This window comes from Caretta caretta, chromosome 4 (genome assembly GCF_965140235.1).
Source record: "Caretta caretta isolate rCarCar2 chromosome 4, rCarCar1.hap1, whole genome shotgun sequence".
Lineage (NCBI taxonomy): Eukaryota > Metazoa > Chordata > Testudines > Cheloniidae > Caretta > Caretta caretta.
In genome coordinates, this window is record NC_134209.1 from 146,118,656 (window position 1) to 146,134,955 (window position 16,300).

Below are 16,300 nucleotides of genomic sequence, written 5' to 3' on the forward strand. Positions count from 1 at the left end.
CCACTCCATGCAAATGCTTGAAAAAGGACAATTTGGCCCTAAATACTTAAATTTCACTTGATATTTGGCTGTCAGGTGCCAGAGAATAGGATTATTTCCTAATCTGAATGCAGATTAATCTGAGTTCAGGTATTCACTCGTGGTTTTCATTCTAATTTTACCCCTCCACTCCATGCAAATGCTTGAAAAAGGACAATTTGGCCCTAAATACTTAAATTTCACTTGATATTTGGCTGTCAGGTGCCAGAGAATAGGATTATTTCCTAATCTGAGTTCAGGTATTCACTCGTGGTTTTCATTCTAATTTTACCCCTCCACTCCATGCAAATGCTTGAAAAAGGACAATTTGGCCCTAAATACTTAAATTTCACTTGATATTTGGCTGTCAGGTGCCAGAGAATAGGATTTCCTAATCTGAGTTCAGGGTAACAATCCCGCATTGTCAGAAAGATGAGCTGGATGAGAAAGATGATTTGTATATGTGAATAGTCTTTTTCCAGGCTGTAATTCTGGGAGGGTAAGAGGTGCTGGTCTTAACCTCAGATGGTAGGTGTGAGGAGAAAGCATTGCTTGTCCCATTGTCTCTTCTGCTGGTCACTTCAAACCATTGCTGTGGTCTTGAATGAGTTTGCAGGTCTTGTGCTGTAGTGTAGCTGTCTCTTGAGCGGGGAGAGGAGATTAATGGGGAAACTCATTAAGTGGGAGATGAGCCACAGAAGGAAAATTGAGGAGTCTAGTCTGCTCTGTCTTTTCTGTGGAGTATATTTTGCCTTGATGAGGAGTGATGGGCTGAGCGACCTTGCAGAGTGTTTCCATCCCTAACTTCTATATCTTTCTGAACCTATCTTGAGTTTTCTCAGAGTTCACCTTTATAATGGGGCAGGAGGCAGAATGAAACGGCCCAGATTGTTTAGCAGATCAATGCAGCATACTTTGGTCTGCCGCTGAAACAGATTCCATTTGTTGTCGTCATGAGTCATGTCACCTGACTTGAGAAAGAAGAAAGCAAATGAATTCATAATCAGTTGACAATATGCAGGCAATATGAGTAAACAGAGAGATCAGGGAGAGGTAAATTCCTGCTAGAACCTCCATCTTTACTCCCTGCACATGCAAGTTTGTTCCTTAGTGAACGTTTTGTAGAGTCTTGTCTTCAACGTCCCAGCTGAAAGGGGTCTGCTCCATGTCACTTGGGAGACTGTTCCACAGTCTACTACATTTGGCTGTCAGGAAGCTTTGTCATATTCCTCTTTTTAATCTCATCCTATTACTTCTACATCTGTCCCTTTTTCCATCCTAAGTAATTCCACAGCCTCTGAGGTGTTTCACCCTTCATATATTCATAGCCTGTTACTGTATTCCAATATCCTCACTGCTAATTTCTTAGCCAAACACTACATATTAACTCTTTGAGGGCTCGTCTACACATGAAAGTTGTTTTGGAATATGGAAGGGTGTGGATATTAAAGAGTAATACTTATTCCCAAATAACTCTCATGGGTGGACACTCTTATTCCAGAATAAGAGTGGCTATTTCTGCATAAACTTAATCCAATTTTGGATTAAGCTAAACCAGAAAGGGGCACTCTTACTCCATAAGAGTGACCACTCATGGATTTATTCACAAATAGCTTTATAGCAATAACTCCATATGTGGACAAACCTTCAGTTTTTCCTCAAAACTCAGTCCTCCCTCTTCAGTCATTTCTGTAGCTCTTCTCTAACCTTCCTGTAGTTTGTCCATATCTTTTTATTAACAAATTTCCCAGACATTCCAGATGTGATCACACCAAAGTCTCATACTAAGCCTAGTAAAAGGTTAAAACTTTTACTTCCTTCTATACTTACAGCTGAAGCACACTGTTTTCAGAAGGATTATTATTTACTTACTGTTTGTATTGTGGCAGCCCCCTAAAGAATTCATTTAGGGTTGGAGCCCCGTTTTGTTGGGCCACCTGGTTTCTAAACTGTGGTCCGTGTGCTGTCTGATCACATGATGCTGGCTCTTGGCCTTGTTCCCAGCTGCTAAATCACACTGAGACAATGAACAACGTTAAATACTTCCTCAGTTTTACTTTCCTATGTAGGTTATTACTGCGGGGATGGTATGTGATTGTGAATGGAAGGGGAGATGGTCTATGCAATCATGAGTGGGAGAGGAGTTTGTCCACATGACAATCTCTCAGTTAAGATATGCTCCATGCTAGGGAAATGTTTGAGAATCCCAGGGCGTGCTGCCACATAGGAAAACACATTCCTTGTCCAGAAGAGTTTACGGTCTGATGTCGCACTGTTGCTGCTCCTTCACTAGAGCACCCCAAGATAGTACGTATATGACCCTCCTATACTGAAAGCACTGCACCATTTCTTCTGTAACGCACTATAGTTGATGTGGAGTAGCTAGACTGCAGAGAAAAGAGCTCTTACTTTAATACAAACTAATTAGCCTAATTGTCATTAATCCGATGTGCTACTACAATCAGCGGTTGGGTGCGAATTGGATTGGTCATTAGTAATCAATAACAGCACCATTGATTAATTGTCAACTGATAATTGAATAGTTACTGTTGGTTTAATGGATTTCCACATGGCTTTAGATCTCTAAAAGATGCCTGTTATGTTAAAGTGAGGCTGACAGGTTTTGCCCCCTTTCTCATCATCTGACGGGTTTTTTTCCTTCACAGTAAATGGGAAGCATTGTCTAGACCCGCCTTTAAAAAACAACCACCAGAAAACCCCAAACCAAAACAAAAAAAGCCCTGGCACTGTAATCAGTTGTTCCAGTCATGAAAAAAGAAAAGGTGCGGAAGTTTGGGTCTCCTTTGTCCTTTGTGGAAAAACAGATGCATGTTGCAAAAGCTGACTCCACTGCACATATCCAGGCAGAGAGACTGGGCTTTAGAAATTAAGAGCAGGATACAAGCACACGGTCCTTTTGTTTGCTGATAGCAAGCTGGGGGAGTGGATGGGATGGTTCTGCCCTGCAGAGTCCTTCGATAGATGATATTCTGACAGGAGCTGTTCTATGCCAGTGGTTGTCTTTAACATTTGGTCCATATCTAAAGTCCTCTCTATTTGTCCAGTGGTGAGAGCACAGTTGTACAGTCAATAGCGGCTGTATATAGTTTTCCTCACTTTACTTTATTCTGTTAATCTAATATGCAGGGACTCAGGCATTTTTTAAGGTGGTGAATTGTGATCTGGGGTCATTGTAGCCATTACTGCCTGCATCTCAGCATGCAATACACTAGCTTGATCCAAACTCCAGGTGCAGTCTCTGGTGGGCTGCATCTTTGTCCTAGGTGAGGGCACCAGTGATGTGCTCAATGTCTAAGCAAACTAGTTGTATCCCTCTGGCTTCTAGCAAGTTACCAGCATGCCTCTCAGATGGGGAAAATTTGGGCAACCTTGGGGCAGGGTCTCCTGAAAACTGATTGATATGAAATGCAGTCTAACAGTCGCCACTGGAGTCCGTGAGTGTTGAGTTTGTCATGGGGCAGGGTATTGTTAATCTTTTGTGACCCTGAGCCATGTCAGGTAATGGGGGCTAGGAAGCAAAGATCAGTATCCTAGAAATTCTTCTGATTGTGTCACTTCCAGTATTTTTTTTTTAAAAGTGGTGTGTGACATGGCTGTTACACAATCTGGCTTCCCAGGTTACCCCTGCTTCACGATACCTGCTTCAAATCAACTTTTCCAGGTATAAGCTAAAATCGTGCAATGTTTTCAGACAGAGAAGCTTAATGATATCCTATTTAATGTTCTGTTGGTGGAAGAAAATCAGTACAAGGATATCAGACTCCTGCTCTGGGATCTCTGTAGATTGCTCTCATGTGCTGCTCCATCTGTGTGTCCTAGTTTATTTAGTTACGTTACACTTGCCCAAAACTGCCCCTGTAGTTTCAGCTGGATACAGTATTCTCCCACGCTTTTTGTTCCAAATACTTGGGACCAAAATCTGAGTGACCCTCATGCTAACACCTGAGGTAGGGGGCATGGCACACAAGAACTCTTCGCCATTTCTTGTGAGGGCTTCCTATGTTGTGGTCCCTGTGCTCTGGGGGATGCTGGGACTGCTTAGCTTCTGCTCTCCCTGTGGAGTAACTTACTGAAATGGAGGAAGGACATGGGGCCATAACCCCCTCCTCCACACCAGCCCACCGGGGAGCAACCTGTTCTGTTATAAAGCTTGGGGTAGATTGTTCACACACACCATACCATGTACATGGTGCAGCCCTGGGAGAGATCATACTTTCCTAAAGCACCATTTTGGTAGCACTTCTCGTGGAGTAGTGCATCTCCACCTACCCCGTGTAGAGCAGTGGTATAAATGCTACAGTCTAGATCTTGGGGTAATGTTGCTGTACACTGTTAAATGGTTGCCACTATCCACTCCATAGACAGCTGCATTTCAGGGATGGTTGATGTGATCCATGTATACTGTATAAAGATTTGGTGGCTGGGTGTATGCACACACTTGGCGCACTCTGTGATCTGGCTATGATATCTATGCATCTCTTTTACATGTTTGCCTTTCATTTTAAATATTAAACTTGGGTGACTTCTTTGGTGTCAGGCTTCAAGATTAGTTTGGAACGGTGGCTCTCTGACTCTGTAGTCACTCACACTAGTGTAAATAAGGAGTGAGTGGAGAATTTGGCCCAAGTGAATATAACTTAGCTGTCATGTGTTAGGCAGGGCTGACAGTGGGGTCAGAGAAGTGCCTGGTCTGTCATTTCCCAACAATAGAATTTCATTAGCTGCTATCAGAATGTTAAGGTTTGGGGGACTTGTTTATCCACCTTTTCTGTAATGCCTTTGCGGTAGCAATCAGCCCTCTCCCTCACTGTCCCCTGCAGGTGTTTCTTGTGGGATTTGTCTCTTCCTGTACTTAGTCAGAGCTGGGGAAATGTCAGACAGCTTTAATCATATTTGCAGTCCAGTGAGATTTGGAAAAATAAGGTATTGTAAATGTTGTAAAGCAGAGGAACCTCTATCCGCATAGCTGTGTGAGTTAACTAATTTGTGGCAATATTTGCCAGGTTCCAGTAATGAACTCCTAGCATGCACGTGAAATGTTCATGCCTGGCAGGATCACTGGCCTCAACCAACATTCTTCTGGATGAAGTATTCCATACAAACTATAGCCCAAACTACTTTGCAGTTAAATAAGAAAATAATAGGAAAGGGAAAAACTTTCAGGCCTTGGCCTCCCTCAGACACCTTTAGCTCAAATGGCTATCCCTGGGAAGTTATGAGTGACTAATGTGTAGTTTAGTAACAAACCTGAACTTCTATCTTTCAAGTTAAGTATACGGCCCTCATAGCTATACTATATGAGCCCTCACATCATTAATGGATTTATGCTCACAACCTCCTTTGCAAAGCAGTATCCCATTTTACAGCTGGGGAACTGAGGCATGGATAGATGAAGCGACTTGCCCAAGATCACACAGGAAGTCTTGAATGAGCTGGGAGTTGAACTCAGTCTCACTAGTCCTGTGCTTTTCCACTAGATCACCCTTCAATATGCAGTCCTTAGCTATTGCTTATATTGAAATCTTCTAAAGGAGAAAGACAATGCTTCTCCAAAAATGTTGACTTTCTTTTAAATAGGAGAAGAAATAAAGACATTAAAATGGATGAGTGCTCTTACCGTCCAGGTCAACTACCACTGAAAAAGCATCCTTGCAAAAGATGTTTTCCCTTAGGAGTGACCTGAATTTCGTCTGTAATTATCACACACAGATGTTACTTTCTGACCTGCCATTTCTTGTTCTTACTATTGTAATGCAGTTAATGTGGAGCCTTGAGAGAACTAGAATGTATCTTAACTAGCAGTCTCTGATTTTCCAGTTTTGTCATTAGCAATCTTTGGTATACCAGAAGTGTTGCTGTGGCAACAGGGAGGAAATTATCATGTGGTTGCTGCACTGTATCAGGTAAATTATTATTCCTTGTGTACACTGTGCTTTCTTAACAAAGCTGTTCTAGGGGGCAAACCGCTTTCTTCCTGTTATCATAACAGTGTTTAGCATAGATTTCAGTGTAGTCAAGAGCCACAATTAAGCATCCTTTACATGAGAGACTGAGACAGAGTGCCTCCTAATAGGAGCTTAGCTTCTGTAATGGGATTTGAAAGATGTCAAATGTGCACGGTATCCTCTAACACTTCTATTTTAAAGTTGAGGCATGATAGCTATCCTGATGCTTAAACTTTATTGGTTGCTCAGTTATATGGCACTCCTTAGAAGGAAGATCTTGAGTACTACAGCATAGTAATTGGGACCATATAATTACCTAGATTGGTGCCCCAATCACCCTTCTGCACCCAAACTCCCTCCCTCTTAGTTAACCGGCATTTTTCACTTACTGGCACCCCCCATTTCCCCCAATGTGTTGGATAAAACAGCTTTTACTGTACTTCCATGCTGTAATTACGTTGCCCCTGAACCGTCTCTTTGGTAAGCTAAATAGATTGAGCTCCTGAGTCTGTTAGTGTTACTATAAAACAGATTTTTTGATCCTTTAATCATCCTTGTGACTCTTTTCTGAACCCTCTCCAGTGAATCAACATCCTTCTTGAATTGTAGGCACCAGACTTGGTACAGCAGTTGCATCTGTGCCAAATGCTGGGGTAAAATAACCTCTTTACTTTTGCCTGATAGTGCCCTGTTTATGCATACAAGGATTGCATTAGCCCTTTTGGCCACAGCATCACACTGGGAGCTCATGTTCAACTGATTATCCACCACGACTCTCAAATCTCTTTCAGAGACACTGCTTCCCAGAGTACAGTCCTCCAATCCTGAAAGTATGGCCTACATTCTTTGTTCCTAGATGCATATATTTACATTCAGCCATATTAAAACCCATATTGTTTGCTTGCATCCAGCTTACCAAGTGAGCCAGATAACTCTGTATCAGTGTCCTGTCCTCTTCATTATTTACCACTTCCCCAGTTTTTGTATAATCTGCAAATTTTATCGGTGATTATTTTTTCTTCCACATCATTAATGAAAATGTCAAATAGTACAAGAACCAATTACCGTGGGACTCTACTAGAAACAAATCTGTTCAACTATGATTCCCTATTTACAATTACATTGAGACATATCAGTGAACCAGCTTTTAATCCCTTTAATGTGTGTCATGTTAAATGGAGTAAAAGCTGGCTAATTAATAGGCGTCAAGACAGTGCAAGCACTGGCTCTACAAAGTTCCGGAGTACCCTCAGTACAGTACTCAGTACTCAGATACCCTCAGTATCTTAATGGTCCTAAATATGGATTTGGCTGTCTATATTTAGGCACCTAAACAAAAACCCCATTTGTTCGTTTTTAAATGTCCTGAACTTCTGACACTCAAATTTCCACATCTGTTAAATGGCTTAGTAATATTTCCCTACCCACAAGGCTATTATGAGGTTCATTTATTAATGCTATGCATTTTGTGACCCCACTCATGGAGAGGGCTCAAGAAATATTGTTCTCTCAGACTAGCTTCATGTCTGCCTATCATCATCTCCACGTTGTGATGATTCTGCCTCCTACTCGGTGAGATCTCCGATGTGACCAGTGAACTTGATGTAATGATTACTTGAGCATTTTCATTACACCGATTTGTCAAACTGAAGTGTGCATTAGCGCTTATTGGCTACTGGTCGTCAGGGAGGACCAGTGAACCTGGAGCTTGTGATAAGGCTCCTACAGGACTACGTAGTGTGCAATGTAGTAATGTCCCACTAAATGCGGGATGTTAACTGTGTCCCCCAGACCCTATTCTCTGCTTCTGTGGCTCTGCAGACTGGCATTTATCTGCGAGGATACTCCTGAAGGTCCCAAAATAGAGTGTCTTACACATATAGAACCTTACATCTGTGGTCTTAAAGGCCCTTACAAACTTTAATGAATGAATTAAACCTTGCACAGCATCTTGGGAATAAACAAATAATATTGACGTGCCCATTTATAGTTGGAGAAACTGAGACAAAGGCTGTTGTCATTTCCTATGGCAGAGCTAGAGAGAGAACAATAACATTCTTATTCCCAGGTCTAGTCATGGAGCAACGTTCCTTCCCTAATCGTGGTCCATTACAGATAATTTTCTGCATTTGGGGCATGCCCCTTGGCAGCTGGAGTTTTATACCATGTAATGCTTATGTATTGTTATTATTGGGAGGCAGTGTGACCAGCGGTTAGGGCACTGGATGAAGATATGAGAGATATGGGTTCTAAACTCTGCTCTGCTGCTGAACTGCTCTATGACTATGGACTAGTCTCTGTGACTTTTTTGCCTGTTCCCCCTTTGGCCTTTTATCCATCTTACCTATTTATAGTGTAAGCTATTCAGATCAGGGGTAGGCTTTACTATGTGTCCGTACAGTGCCTAGCACAATGAATACTGACTTACGTTGGGGGTTGCTATGTTTTAATGTAGTACAAGTAAATAATAATTCCTGTTGCTTTCACAGATCCAGGGAAAATTAGGGTCCCATTGTATTAGGTGCCATCCGTACGCATAGTATGAGATAGGCCCAAAGAAACTTACAATATAATTTGGCAAGAGAAAGGAAGTGGTGTTGTACAGATAGCAGACAGAGGCACAGAAAGATTGTGACTTGCCCAAGATCATGCAGGAAATTTGTAGCAGAACCAGAAATTGAAGCCAGATCTTGAGTTCCTGCCCGGTGCCTTAACCACAAGCCCATCCTTCCTCTCCATGTAGCATGTGCTGTATTTGCTGTCACTTGCATGGAAGTGATCTGCTTCTACAAAAGCAAAAATAAAATGAAGTGAACTTTAGGAAAGGGCCAGTAATTGTTGTGATTACTCATCCTTTCTATTTACTGTGGAATGTGAAGGCTGAGGAGGTGGGAATGATGTTTGGTGACACATCAAAGGCTTAGTCTAAGCTGCAGAGACCTACACAGGGAGTTAGTCAATCCGTATTAATGTACCCAAAAAATGCACCATGGGATTTAAAATAAAAATGAAAAATTGCAAAAATCTCTTATGACAGTGAGGAGGTTGCTACTTTGTTTTGTTTTTTTTAGGGAAAAATAATAGTGAAATCCAAAGTGCAAAGGCTTCTGGAGCTTTCATTGTGGCATTAGGAAACAGAGAGAGAGAGAAATAAAGTTGCCTCATAAAGGGCCCCATCCTACAAACTGCTGACCACCTCCTGTAAAATACTTGACTACCCTCAGTTCCTGCTGATGTCAGTGGGAGCTGAGGGCATCCCAGCAACTTGCTGGAGTGGCTCAGCACCTGGCTGATCAGATTTGAAGCCCTTAATAATGGGGGTCGTATTTACTTGGAGTGAAGTAGGTTCTAGAGGCTTTTTTCTCCAGGCAGTTTAGTGCTAGTGAGCTTGATAGTGTGGAGAAGCTTGCTCTGACAACACCCTTAGTATTACACCTCTTCCCTCCTCCAGATTACCTGCTTCTAGGGCTGAAGGGGTGGGTTTCTCTGTAGGCATTCTTTCCTGCAGCCTCTCCGTTGGGTGCCAACAGTGTATATTATTGCAGCACCTGTGAAAGCCAATTGAGATGTGGGCCCCATTGTGCTAGGCACTGTACAAACATAATAAGTCCCTGCCCCACAGAGCTTGCAGTCTAAATAGGCAAGTTAGACAAAGGGTGGGAGGAGAAACAGTGACTCACCCAAAGTCACACAGTAGGTTAGGCAAGGCTGGGAGTAGAACCCAGATCTCCTGATTCTCAGGCCAGTGTCCTACTCAGTTGACCATGATGCCTCTGATAATGGGATGGACATGTGTGCCATGCTAATGAACAAGTGTCTGATGGTAGCAATCTGTGATCACTGCTACTTACAGGGGCTCCGTCCTCCCCCTGTAGGATATGGATAATTGCTATGGAGCTCAGTAGGAGTTATATATAGGAGATACTAGAAAGTGATAGTGTCCCTGGGCTGCATTTCATTTGCTGACCTATGGCTGAGCAGCTCTGTATCCTGTTACCATTCATGTGAGCCATGTGGTGCCTCATAAAGATATTTTTGAGGGATGTCTGCTTCCCTCCACCACTCCCTGTATTCTATAGCTTCAAGCTGCAGTAGTGCTATTGTAAGCTTTACTGTAGAACGCTGTAAGGGAGGTGGTATTCCCTGCATACTCTCCATTCATGAGTCTGGCTCTTTAAATGCACACGGCTGTTATCTAATGTAAATATGAAAATATTTCAAAATAAATTTTTAAAGCCTCATTACAAAGCTGAGAACATTAACGATTTGGAAATTATTTTCAGCTGGTACAGTTCCCCCTGTCGCTTTCCTCATCTCCCCCGCTCCTGCACAGTCTTGCTAACAACGCTCATTGCGGAGGTCTGGCGAAAGCCATCTTACAGTCGGGTCCTTTTTCTCTGGTGGATCCAGAGACATGACGTCAGGGTGTTTTTCTGTGAAGCACACAGGATGTTGCAGCCAGCCAAGAGCTGTGTTTATGTTGATAACGTTACAAGTATTTCCTCTCTGTTTCCGAATCAGCAGAAGGCGGAGGAGTGGGGGAGGGGAGGCTCAGATTGCTCTAGCTTTGGGGAAGGATGCATGAGGCCTTTTACGTTAAGGACTCAGCACAGCTCTGTCATTTATTTATACTGCATTTGGGGAAAGGACTTATTTAAATAACGGGACAGGAGAGATTCCCTCAGGGAAAAGACTGACTTGCAAAGGTCTCATACTACATGGGGTGCTCCTTGTTGCTCTGCACTGTGGATCATTTTTTAAGGTGATGAAACAGCTTTGGCAAGTGATACTTGATGACATTAGCAGCTCGCTCCCAAGCCTTCTATTCAGTGATCTCTCTGAGCATTTCTGAACCCTTCTCCTCCCTGTGCAATCTGCTTGAGAATCAACTAACTTTTTTTTAAACATATCTCAAGGGGGCTGTTAAGGCAGACAGCTGCATTACAACTGATGTAATCCTAAATCATGTCCAAGACGTGTTAGCCAACTCAACTGTACAGGCAAGGAGAGACTTACATCATTTTGTCTTCTTCTAATGGCCTTTCTAGCAATTGCCCACAGGGCTGTTCCAGGAATTGTTATGTGTCTTTGATGTAAGTTCCTGTAGCCCTCATCAATACAGTGATAATGGCTATGTATGGAGAGCATTCTCTTTGCTGTCATTGTGCAGTCTGATTTCATCCCTGTCTTCAGTTAGTGAGGAATCCAAAAAAAAAAAAAAAAGACGTGCCCTATGAACCTCATTCTACCACAGGAGGAGGCAGCCTAATCCAGTGGATAGGATACTATGCTTGGATTCAGAACTCCTGGGTTCTATTTCTGATTCTTTCTGACTTCAGACAAAATTTCATCTCTCTGTACCTCAGTTTTCCCATCTATAAGATGGGGATAATATGGAAAGCCCTTTGAGATTTATGGATCACGAAAGCTTATGCTCAAATAAATCTGTTAGTCTCTAAGGTGCCACAAGTACTCCTTTTCTTTTTGCGGATACAGACTAACACGGCTGCTACTCTGAAACCTGTCGTTGGGCAAATAACGCCTTTGTTCCTCCATGCAGTATGCTTAGGCATGCAATAAGAAGGCATCCAGTTTGATGGAAATTGGGAACAGTCCAAAATGCCTTTCTTTTGAAATAAGAAGTGGTGATGGGAGGTGCAGTATACACATTTTCCATTGATCAGTCAGATATGGGTTGCATAGAGAGACTTAAAGAGCAGAAGTGCCATGTGAGTACTAAGTGGTGTTGTTTCAGTGTGAATAGGAAGCCTCCCAGATACAGTGACTCATCTATTCATCTTTATACAAAATGTTACTCTAAATCCAGTGTTGGCATATGCGAGTAAATCCCAAATGTGTTTTTAAAATGAAAGGTTGGGGAGAGGAGAGAGACTTCCCTATCTTATTTGCACAGAATAAGCACCTCCTCAGATTATCTGGTGGAGGAACCTCATACCTTGCAATCTGAAAACTCCAGAGCTCACAAGTTGCCCTGCTGGGGTCCTTTTGACTGCCCCTGATCTTTAATCATGTACTTCTTAATAAGTGTTTGGAGAAACCATTTTCCAGCAGCTGAATGATTATGGCATGTGGGGGTCTGCCCTTCTGGCCAAACCTATGTTGAATTTTAGCAGCCATGTATGCACTCTTCTGCGGAGAGGCACACTAGTGTATGGGTGGAGGTGTAAAGTTGAGGCTAATTTCACAGCATGGATTTGTCAAGAACAACCCATGTCAAACCAACCTACCTTAATTCTTTGACAGGGTTACTGGCTGAGTGAATGGGGAGAAGCAGTAGACATGATACATCTTGATTTTAGTAAGGCTTTTGACACAGTCCCACATGACATTCTCATAAGCAAACTAGGGAAATGTGGTCTACGTTAAATTAATGCAGGGTGGATGTACAACTGGTTCAAAGACCACACTCAAAGTAGTTATCAATAGTTCGTTGTCAGACTAGGAGAACATGTCTAGTGGGGTCCCACAATGGTTGGTTCTGTGTCTGGTACTATTCAATATTTTCATTAATGACTTGTATAACAGAGTGGAGATTATGCTTATAAAACTTAGAGATAAAACAAAGCTGTGGAGGGGTTTCAAGCACTTTGGAGCATAGGATTAGAATTCAAAATGACCGTGGCAAATTGGACAATTGGTCTGAATTCAACAAGATGAAATTCAATAAAGATAAGGGCAAAGTACTTCACTTAGGAAGGAAAAATCAAATGCATAACTACAAAATGTGAAAAACTGGCTAGACAAAAGAACTACTTAGAACTACTTAGGGTGGTGTTATAGTGGATCACAAACTGAATATGAGTCAACACTGTGTTACAGCTGCAAAAAAGGCAAATATCATGTTGCAGTGTATTAACAGGAGTGTATGTAAGAGTTAAGAGGTAATTGTCACACTTTAACCAGCACTGGTGAGGCCTCAGTTGGGGTATTCTATCCAGTTCTGGGTGCTACACTTCAGGAAATATGTGAACAAATTGGAGAGAATCCAGAGGAGAACAGCAAAAATGATAAAAAGTTTAGAAAACCTGACCTATGAGGAAAGGTTAAAAACCAGGCCTGTTTAGTCTTGAGAAAAGAAGAGACTGAACGGCAACCTGATAAGTCTTCAAATATGTTAAGGATTGTTCTAAAGAGGACTCTGATCAATTGTTGTCCATATCCACTGAAGGTAGGACCAGAAATAATGGGCTTCCTCTACAGCAAAGGAGATTTAGGTTAGATATTAGGAAAAACTTTCAAACTGTAAGGATAGTTAAATACTGGAATAGGTTTCCAAGGGAGGTTGTGGAATCCCCATCATTGGACGCTTTTTAAGAACAGGTTGAACAAACACCTGTCAGGTGGCCTCAGCGCAGAGAGCTAGACTAATGACTTTTTGAGGTGCCTTCCAGTCCTACATTTTTCTATGATTTTGTGTTCCTTCTGCTCTGTCTTCATTACTTGTGATCCATCACAGACTAGTAATTCATACTGAGAAAAATAAATGGCTGTGCTTGAGATGGCAGTAATGAAAAAAGTCTTTGTGATGCAACCTGACACCAGGTGAGGCTTTCCTGCTTTTGGTTTCCTTGAAGGATGGAAGCTTGCATGGTTTATGGTGAAGTTTGCTCACATTCACAAACCTTTGAAGTACAGAGAGGCCTGAGAAAAAAGCCTCACTCCTGTCCCAATAAGTTTGGGAAGGTTAGGATCTCTACACAAACAATGGCTTAGGACCGTCTCTGCTCTGGAATGAAATTGCTTTGCTGTGTGATTTTTGCATTAAAATCCTATAGTTTCGCATGATCTTGGTGTAAATCCGGGGAATCTGGATGCTTCTAGGAGGCTTAAGGGAGAAGGTATAACTAGAACAGTTGTACTGAGCATGTGATGCTTCTTGCTTTATATCTGTGCTCCAGGATCTACACTGGTTTATGGTTACCTGTGAGGGAGTTGGTTGTAACCCTAAAAGCCTTAAAAGGTTTAGGTTCAGAATTTTTGAGGCCTTCCCTACAATAGAGAATTAAACTAGTTGTACTAAACCAGTTTCAGCACAAGCAGTTCAGTGTATATGCATTATCCATGCCTGAACCAGTTGAACGCACCCACGTTAGCCCTAGCCTAAACCATTGTTTTCTGGGTAGCTATCACACAGTTCCTGGCTTGGCTTCCAGAAGCAGTGCATTCTGGGAGAAGTTGCAAGATGACCAGTTGAACCATTTCAGCTTGCCTCTGTTCATGCTGGCACTAAACTGTTTCAGACTGAACTGGCTAAGCTTTAACCAGTTATTAAACCTTCTGGAAGGCTGGCTGTTCTAACTGGTTATGAAGCCATTTGGGGAACGTTCTTATGTGTGGATGCAATGTTTTCTAAGCAATTTGCTCTCACTAGGGCAGACCAGATCGCAGAGACAACTTCTTCCCTGTGTGATACCAGAGTAGTTCAGATCACTTGATGTGCTCAAGCTAGCAATCCACAGTTTAATCAGAAGGGGCTGGCAGCAGGGTGACTTCAGTGAAGGGTCCTTGTCTCTAGAACTGAGTTCCCCCATTGGTCCAGGAGAGCCTGGGTTTGTTGACCTTTAGGTCATCCTGCAAGTTTGATTTCTGCAAGGCTTTCTGTGGGAAAGAGGGCTGAGTGGGTGGTACAAGTCCCAGTTTGAGTGGGGCTGGGAGGACCTTGTATTTTGGACATTGTTTCTAGCATGTTTATGACTTCAGTGTTGTCTGGGTGCCCAGAGCTTGGGATGGGCCCAGATTGAAACAGAACAAAATAAATATAGTGAGAACTGATGTCATAGGAGAAGGGAAAAAATAGGCTGAATGTCAAGAGTAAAACCTTCTCTGGCAATGAGATGGCTTAATCAGTAGAACGGTCTGTCAGTTAAGGGAAGCGGTAGAAACTTTGTCCCAGGAGACATTGAAAATTAAACTGGACAATTGCCAATAGCATGTACTACAGGGAATTACCCTGCAATGGAAACTGATTAACTAAATGGGATCTAGTAGGTCCTCTCCATCTCTGACTTCCGTGAGCCAATTGAATTGTGCTTTTAGATTAATTTGTACTGACATCAAACATCAGGCGCAAAACCCAAGCGGATTAAAATGCAATTTACTGAATTTACTAGTCTCTAGTTCAGAAGCCTCAGTGAGAAGCAATGTAACTTAGTGGACACTGCACTGGACTGGGATTCAAGAGACTTGGGTTCTGTTCCTTCGCCAGCTAGCAGGGTGACCTTAGACACCGCTCTGTTTCTCAGTTTCCCCACCAGTAAAATAAGAGTAATGATATTTCCTTTTGTCAAGCTGCTTAAGCTCTACTAGGGAAAAGCTTTATATAAGAGCAAAGTGTTATAGATAACTGTGTTGGACAAAGCTGGGGAGACTATTCTGTGGAGTGCAATCCTACACATGTTCCCTGTATGTGATGGGGCAGAGAGATGGACTAACTGACCTTAGTAGTAGGACTTTTCCATCTCAGTCGTCTATCCTCCTGGATGTGGGTGTGAGTAGTGGTTGGTAATGCACCCTGTGATTGAGCTGGTACAGGGAAGTGCCACAGGAGCTCTAATACAGCATGTTCACTTTCTTTTCTAGGTCAACATGGATTCGTGGTTCTTTGTCCTCTTGCTTGGAAGTGGCCTGATGTGTCTAGGTGCGCACGTCACTACCTCAGGTGAGAGATGTTCATCGCTTCCTCTCCTTCTGGTTGTAAACAGTAGTCGGGATTGAATGAGGAGATCCTCAGATCCTTAGTGATTTATTGCCCTCATCCCCTTAATTACCTGCCATGAAGAAGTGTCTGACGGGAGTTGCAGATGGTAAAGATGATCAGTATATGGTGTCTGCTAGAAGATAATGCTGGGCCTGCAAACATCGAAGATCCTCACTTATTGTGTGTGTGTTTGTTTTTTTTAATTAGTCATGCTCAAAGTTAAGGTAGCAAAGGCAGGGGATAATATCTGTCTAAAACATCTGCTCTTCTATTGCCCTTATCACTGCAGGATCTAAAGCCATCTCCGTACTGTGGGATTGTTTTTTTTGCATTGATGTAGCTACAGTATGCAAATCCCAAGTGTACATGTGATGCAAGATGGAGCTTGCATTAGTGCAACATACCCAGCGACCTACTGGGATAAGATACATTGGTGCAGGCCCCATTGTGCACCAGTGCCGTGTGTTTATATTAAGGATTTGCACCAGTGTAACGTATCAGTGAAGTCTGACGATGCAATTCCCCAAGGCTAAGCAAGCCCTATATGCTGATTAAGCAATCTTACCAGTGGTCCAACTGAAAAATTCTTCCTTTCCGG

The 16,300-nt window shown here is 42.5% G+C and overlaps 1 protein-coding gene across 3 annotated transcripts in view; it reads left to right on the plus strand.

Annotated features, from left to right (window-relative positions):
* Nucleotides 1-16,300, plus strand: part of PTPRA (protein tyrosine phosphatase receptor type A) — a 262,183-nt gene that overhangs the window by 179,379 nt on the left and 66,504 nt on the right. For all 3 annotated transcript variants that reach the window (XM_048846355.2, XM_048846354.2, XM_048846356.2), the window contains one exon: nucleotides 15,585-15,663. In XM_048846355.2, coding sequence (XP_048702312.2) covers nucleotides 15,585-15,663 — 79 coding nt within the window. The remainder of the gene's footprint in view (nucleotides 1-15,584; nucleotides 15,664-16,300) is intronic.